Source organism: Anabas testudineus, chromosome 19 (assembly GCF_900324465.2).
Source record: "Anabas testudineus chromosome 19, fAnaTes1.2, whole genome shotgun sequence".
In the NCBI taxonomy this organism is placed as follows: Eukaryota; Metazoa; Chordata; class Actinopteri; order Anabantiformes; family Anabantidae; genus Anabas; species Anabas testudineus.
The window spans coordinates 11242111-11249806 of NC_046628.1; the positions used below are offsets into that span (position 1 = coordinate 11242111).

Consider the following 7696-nt stretch of genomic DNA (forward strand, 5'->3'; position numbering starts at 1 on the left):
GGGACTGATTAAAGACTTAGGCCTCGCTTTATTTCATGCTGTGTGCTCCATGGCTTCATTACAGCGATCACAAAAGCTGTGGAAACATCTCCCATCTGGTGTCATCGTAAATCTTATTTTAGCCAGCTCTCCGCTGATATCAGTAACTCGTTTGTCTCCGTTAATGAAACAACAATCCATGACCCCGTGTTTGAGAAGATCCAGCATGTTTTGAGAAGCCCAAGAGAGATTGGATCTAAACACACACACACACACACACACACACACACAAACTGTACATACTTGAACTATAACATCAAAGCCAGTAAGTGGTTTGAGCTTTGTGTCACCATAGGTTGATAAAAACATAAATGTTTACAGATGCCTCACTCATCTAGTATACATATCTTCTGTTAAATATAAACACATGTAATGGATTTGCAATTATATAGCGACCATCTGTAGGCCCTTTGCAACACCCACTGGAAGCCCTGTCAACACTATTACACAGAATAACAGAAATCATTTACTGTAAAATAAATTTAAATCAAGTAAATAAATTAGAATTTATATATATATTGTGTGTGTTTGTGTGTGTTTGATTTACAAAAAACACGGCATCCTTTGAAAAGCATGCAAATGCATAAAAAAGCATTCTGACCTCATTTAACACATTATAATTTTTTATAAATTGATGCATTATTTATGCATGAGTTGAGGTGCATTTTTAAATTTCCTCTAAGGTAAAACAAAAAGAAATAAAATCTGAGAGCAGTTTCAGAGCTGTGCAGCTGCCATCCAGGTAAAAACGGACTTCATGCAACATTTTGCTCCCAACAAAATACATCAATGACACTTCTGAAGAACCTGCTGCTCTGATTGATTTTCCACGTCCGTCAATCTGTCAGATCACTAAGCACATGCCGTCTTCTGAACCCTCTGCAGAACAGAAAAAAACTTACAGCTGAATCAATATTGAGAGTAAAATCCATATTATTGTTTAATAGTTAAAATATTCTGCAGATAAAAAGCTGCACAGCAGATAGAAGTAACCCAGTATCATCTCCTGTGTAAAATAATGCACATCGAGGCTTTTCAAAGTTATATTATAATTCTTTTTTATTTTAATCACGCTTGAAGCTATCGCAAATAAATACACTGATCCCCACATGGATCCAGTCCCTGCATAAAGTACAATATAAAACTCATTGGGCCTAAATCTTTTTTTGTTTTTATAAATGTATAATCTTTGTCTCTACTGATATCCTAAGGCTGAGGCTGTTGTCAGTCTCTGTCCATACAAGGCGTAGGGGGAGTAATATGGCCCGGTGGCTGCGGGCACCGGGACCGGGGCCCCTGGAGTGGGCAGGGGGCTCTTTGAATAGGGGTGATAGCGGCTGCTCAGTCCGAGGGGGTGATGGGGGGCCCTGAGGGCCAGTGTGCTGGGACTGCCTGGGCTGCCACTGGGAGGCATGTGCATGTGACAAGCCATAGCAGCGGCGGCAGCGGCGTTGGCGAGGGATGACCCCGGGTACCCAGATATTAACTTCTCCGTACCGGCAAAGGCCGTGTGAGTCCGCAAGTGGCTGAGGAGCTCCTCAGAGGAGGAAAAGCGCTTGTCGCACGGTCCGTTAGCAGAAACCCAGTTACACACGTGCGGGAGGGGGTCATTGGGCAGCATAAAGCCGTAAGGATATAAGGGGTGTCCGCTGAAAGACGGGGCCGAAGAGTGCACGCCGTGTAACGGGTGTGTCGGGTACATTAGCGGGTATCCAGATTTGAGCGCGGTGGCGGCAGCAGCCGCAGAGTCATGTGCGCAGTTAGCGGCGGATGCACCGGACAAATGGCTTGTGCAGTGGTAGCTCAGGCAGTAGGGGTCCCGACAAAGACCGGCAGACATTAGAGACGGCGGAGATGCTCCAGCAAGGGGACTCGTTCCTGCTTTACTGCATCCCAGTGAGTTGGCAGCAGCAAACTGTGCGCTTAAAAGTTGGCTGCTGGGTTTGGTGGGATCAAGAGACATTCCAGGAGGGAGGAACGGCTGCGGGTAACCTGCATAGGCACCCGCTAAACTTCCAGGATAGGAAATGCCAGCAGGTGGCAAAGGGAAAACTGTATGACCGGGCTTATAGGGAGAAACGGGGGCCACCAATCCCGAACCAAGGACGGAGGAGGACGATGAGGTTATAGATGCTGAATCTGAAGTAACAGTCTTGGATCCAGATGTGTTCTCCTGGTTTTGACCATCAGAGGTAATTCCACTTATCCTGTGGCTGCCGTTGCTCTCAGTCGTGTTGCTTTTATTGCTATCAGACTCCTTCTTTTCCTCCTTATCTCCCGCTTTGCCCTCAGACGGCAGTGGAGACACTGATGTGCAGGAACTGGGGCTGCCTGTCCTAGGGGTGAACGGCTGGCAGGTGGCGCTAGGCACCCGGAAACTGGTTTTATCTCCACTGAGGCTGCTGCTAGAGTCCTTCTTCTCCGACGATTTGGAGTAAGGTTTGAAGCTCGACTTGTCGTCGGCTCCGATGTCGCTCATTTTCAGAGGACCGGATTTGGTCTCTTTGTCATTAGATCCATTTGAGGTCACGGAGGACAATTTAGAGGAGGACGGCGGGTCCGGTTTGCCGATCTGAGAGCATGTTTGAGCCAAAAGAGCCAGTGGGCTTTTCTTGGCATCCAGCTGTAAGATGAGACAAAGCACAATTAATAAAAACGGTCATAACATTTAGTTGTGGGTACGCACATATTTTACGCATTGCGCATAAACTTATCTCGGGATGAAACTCGAAACAACTGAGCATAATAGACAGTAAAGAGGGAACTCACACACACAAACACACACACACACACACACTCACACACGGGGGATTTACAGGAGGCAGAAAACATGATTATGTTTCGCAAGTCCGAAATGGCATTACAAACAATTTTCTACTAACAGGTCGTTAATGTTTAGAGTGAGAGCCAAACTCGACACGTCCTCATTATTTAATGTAGATTAAAACATCAGATTTCAGAAACTAACTCAGAATTAATTAACATGTTTAGTTACGGACCCACTTTTGTTCACTATATTCACACAATGAAAGCAGATTACAGGACGTCCAGAGATTTAGCTTTAAAATAAAATGTGCGTCTGCGAGTGGAAACGTTTTCACGAAAATCACTGTGGTGCTCACCTCAATGGGACTGACAGGGGTGGACGGTAAAGGCTGGAGGTACTCCGGGTGTAAAATGTGTCCTGCCCGAGCCGTGAGCATTTTCAAAACCTTTATGGGAAGACGACTTGCTTGGCGAGATGGGTCTGCGGGAGGAACGGTGTCGCGGACAGATAGCTGGCTGATGTTCACTGCGCCCTTCTCCCCCGAAGAGCCGCTCTCCCACGCTGGATTCGTGCTATTTCTCAGGACAGAGACCGTGGGCGATGTGATCATGACCCAATTCTCGTAGAAATGTTTGAGAAATACATGTGTAGGGTAAGGAAAGCCAGCAGTCAAACGTCATATGAATAAAGCTTTTGCCAAAGATAAAAGAAACAATGTTAAATCCTTAAGAGAGACGCAGAGTGTCTGAGCCGAATCCGTGCGTTTCACAGCCGTGTTGCTTCATCCCCGCGTCGCTCTGACAGTGGCTGTGGGTCCGAGAAGGGACTCTGTTTACGTGGGTCGTAAGCAGGAGGGATCACTCCGCCTCCTCTCTAGCAATACCTGAATAGTCCGCAGATCACAGCATGTGCCACCTCCCAATCCAAACTAGATCCCGAGGTGATCGGAGGGTCGAGGGAATGTGACGTTTCCTCCTCACACGGGTGTCTATTTCATATCTCACTCACTCAAAACGCTTTTGATGCTGAGTTTTATATGCGTCTTTGCGTAATTGGTGCTTTGACGCATGCTCCGCCCCTGCGCCTTGTGTGGTTTTTGGGAAGGTGAACCGGTAAAACCGATGGACGAAGAGGACCAGAACCTCTGAATGTCAAGTGAGCGCAAGATACATTTTAATTAACACAATTTTATTCTAGGCAGTGTCCGAAAAGTCTCTAGGACATCTGTGGCCAAATGTCGTACATTTATCTCACTTGTTCTAAGTACAAGTGTGTTTTGATTTGGATAACTGGACTGCAATGAGGAAACCGCAGTTCAAGCCCAGAATGTCTTACACCTCCGGGGCATTTGCAAAGGAGACCGTCTTGCACCATAGTCTCTTATTGCTGAATAACATTTCAGTCAAAAAGAAGAACCAACTGAGGGCTTCCTCTAGCCAGATATCCACTCCAGCGTGCACCGATATCCATCGTCATGTTTCACATTTTCTGCAACTTTCTCCTCTCAATCACGCTGCCTGTCGTCTGTCAGTTGCCCGTCCTGCACGCCAGTTATCTGTCAGCTCTCTGCAGATCTTTTTTCTTCTACTCAGTCAGATTCAGGTCAACTACTGTAAAGTGAATCCCTGAGAAGTGGAGAGAAGTGATGTGTCTCTCCCTCTCACTCCTCCATCATCATTTAGGCCTGTTAAAGTCTGCCTGGGCTGCTAAAACTCAAACTACGATTTATTTAATTCGCAGCAAGTACCGAGAGTATTTTTACACAGCCCCAAAATTTCTTACAGACATTTACTTTATTTAATATCATGTGTTTTTTGTTTTGCAAATTAAAAACGTCGCTCAACTTTGTCGCCAAGAAATGCTTCTTTTTACTCCAGGAGAAGGTAAAACCCTCTCTTTGGTTGCCATTAATCATTAAAGCATCCGCATCTCTTCCCATAGAAATAGACCCACTTATCTTATTACTCAATAGCCTATAAATGTCTTGCTGATCAGGCGAAAGTTAAACATATGCAAGTGTTTTTTGATTGATAACAGAGGTGCTGTTTTCGGCAACGGCTGTCAGGCTCTGACACAGCGCTTTGAGTTATTAGGGCAGAGAAGGGCGACCATAAATTTCGACCGTCAGGCAAAAACTCCTTTATTGTGGACGTGATGGATGGCTCTCTGTGGCAGACACCAAATTCTGGGCTTTATCCTTAAATGGCTGCACATTTTTTCGTCGCCGTAATTCATTTCTTTTAAACAGAAAGCTTGAAATCTCCCGCTAGTATTTCACACCAGGACACGTTTATGAATCGCACAGACTCCGTGCAAATACAGTGGTTTACAAGCAGGGCTGGGTATCTCCTAGAGAAAACAACTCTCTATCGACTCTTCCTATCCCTTCAAAGATGAGTCTTAATATTTTCATAATAAAGTTAATAGCCTACACGTTTCTCTTTCTGCCATAGAGCTCACATTTTGTCATGAATTCAGAGAAAGATATCAGAGCTCAAACCGTAGCAAATAAAAAAAAGGAGAGTTAAAACTGAGTAAAAGTTCTGATCCCTCCTGTAAAGGACAGTTTTTATAAAGCCAGCATCAGACCTGTTTGTTGCCAGGATCTAAAACGTAACCTTTTAGAGGTTCATATTTTATACTTTTATTAAACTCAGTCTTTTCTTGTATTTTTTTTATATAATTATACATCAAGCATTCAGTGTCTTTATCTTTACCCTTGTTCTTGTCCAAAGAATTTAGTAAATAATAAACACAACACTTAAATAAGTGAACACCATACAGGTGGTGGAAAAATCTTATTTAGTTCAGGTGAGTTCAGGACAAACCCAGATTTTAGAGTGTTTATTTATTTTGTTTCTGCAGAAACGGTGGAGACAGTGTCACAATTTAAATGAAGGTTGTTAATAATGGCAATTAAAGTTTTAATCACAGGAACTGAAACAAGGTTTACTTGTGTAATATGTATTTTTAAAATTCAGCTCTGCAGTCTTGTGGTTAATCTCCACCACAGGTGTGTTGAGACAAATGGACACATCAAAGTTTGTCCACTTTCAGTCTATTTTATTTTATTTTTTATCAAATTTTGAGCTCTCCTCAAAGTATATTTCATGAAATTAAAACTGGCCTCATGATTCAGCATAGATAATTTTGTGAAATCTTCTTTTTTCTAAAGGTACAAGCAGCAGTGGAAATTTTCCGGAAACATAGTGTAAACTGCTGCGTGTCTTATTGTGCTCTCTTTAGACTCGCACACATACATTAAACACGTCAAAAAAGAGCTGCAACTAAAACTGCTAGAAAAATGACAAAAAAGTCAGGTGCAAAAGCCTTCGCCCTATAGTTTTCAGAAATAAAAAAGGATATGGTTGATAAACGGTCGATATAATGTCGAGCAAATGGAAAAAGAAATTCCCTTGACATGACATGAAAATTCACCTTGTGGCAGCTGGCGCAGGGCACGCCACCTCAGCAGCCAGACAGCTTGACTGGATCTGACAGGTAAAAAGGGGAGATGATGGTTAGAAGGTGCTATTGTTTCATACCTCTTTCTTGACCTGTCAGGTCCCTGCACAGAGGCCTGGATCGAGGACCTCCTTGTCACATGAAAACAGTCTTAAAAGGCCGTTATCCAGACTATGGTGATTGCTCCTGTTTAATTGATTTGCTTTGCACTGAGGCCTGTCACATTAATAATGGTTAAGTACAGCCCCAGTGTGTCACCCAGAGTGGTGCGTCTATCTGGAAATTAACAGCCTTAACTAACTGCTGTCTGTGAAGCAAGAACTGTGGGATCATATGAGACGCAGCAGTTTAATATTCACAGTGAAAGTATGGAACGTATAAAACAAAATGCTCCCTATTTATGTGCAGTTTTCTTCTTTTTTTCTACATATGTATATTTAAAACCTGCCACAATTTGACCTCTTCATTTGAGTAGCAATATATATGGTTATATTATATACCCATCTCATTATGAACTACCGATCTGAGTGAAACGGAGAGCTACACTGACAAGTAAATGGTGTTGAGTGAATAAGACTCAGATTACACTCTCCACCACTTCACAGAAGCCTTTGACAGGTTGCAGTAGACATTAAGTCTCTGATATTTCCATGACTGACTGACAGCTTGAAATTGCTCCCATCACCTTGATAGCATGGTAATGCACCTTGCATGTGGACTGTCTTTAAAGTGCAGGTAATTAGACTCCAAGTTGAGAGTCGCCTTTCAACCAAATATGACAAGAAAATAGACTGCTTTTCTTCTACGCCCAGAGAGGGGAAAAAGGCCCCACAGAAGCTGGCACAGAATAAGAGGTTATAGGAGAATATGTCAGGAAGTATTACGGATATTATGTGTTTAAGACAGGATATTTCAGATACTTAGAAATCATATCCATTCCCCTCGACTACACCCAAGATACCACCCCCCCCATCTGTGTCAACTACTGTAGCGTTGACTTCATTTGCAAGAGCTCAACTCAGAGCTGACATGAAGAACTTACACTGTCTTGCCGGAAGTCAGACAACGGTAGAGCGGCATGACGGAGAGAGTTAGAAAAGTTGAGGTGCAGCCAAGATCACGGTGGTGAAGGGTCTTTTTCACTATGTCTTCTCAATTAGTTAAAGCTGGTCAGGAGTATGAAGTAAAGCCTACAGAGATTATATGCTGTCGTCCACTTGCCATCAGGTAGGTGAGGATCCTAGGGGGTTGTAGTCATGCTGTAGAGAAGAGTTAACTTCACCTATAGTCCCTGTTAACACTGGAACCAGTGTCTCCGTTCAACCTGACAGCTGCCATATTAATAATTCAAAACTTTGTGGAAACTTCAACAAGCTCCTGTAAAACATAAAACAACCAAACACGTATTGTACTTGTTTAGTAGAT

General features: G+C 43.4%; 1 protein-coding gene across 1 annotated transcript; it reads right to left on the reverse strand.

Annotated features, from left to right (window-relative positions):
- Positions 1-1087: 1087 nt before the first annotated feature.
- On the reverse strand, positions 1088-3795 carry LOC113156109 (zinc finger protein 503-like). Its single transcript, XM_026351014.1, has 2 exons — positions 3162-3795; positions 1088-2662 (listed from the first exon to the last, which is right to left on the reverse strand). The coding sequence occupies exons 1-2, from the start codon at positions 3414-3416 to the stop codon at positions 1235-1237; spliced, it is 1683 nt and encodes a 560-aa protein (XP_026206799.1). The 5' UTR covers positions 3417-3795; the 3' UTR covers positions 1088-1234.
- Positions 3796-7696: the final 3901 nt, after the last annotated feature.

Bases quoted from the DNA above. Each gene is read 5' to 3' on its own strand.
- LOC113156109 (XM_026351014.1), bottom strand. From the start codon at position 3,416: ATGATCACATCGCCCACGGTCTCTGTCCTGAGAAATAGCACGAATCCA. The intron at 2,663-3,161 runs GTGAGCACCACA...CTCATCTTACAG, and splicing joins CCCCTGTCAGTCCCATTGAG to CTGGATGCCAAGAAAAGCCC.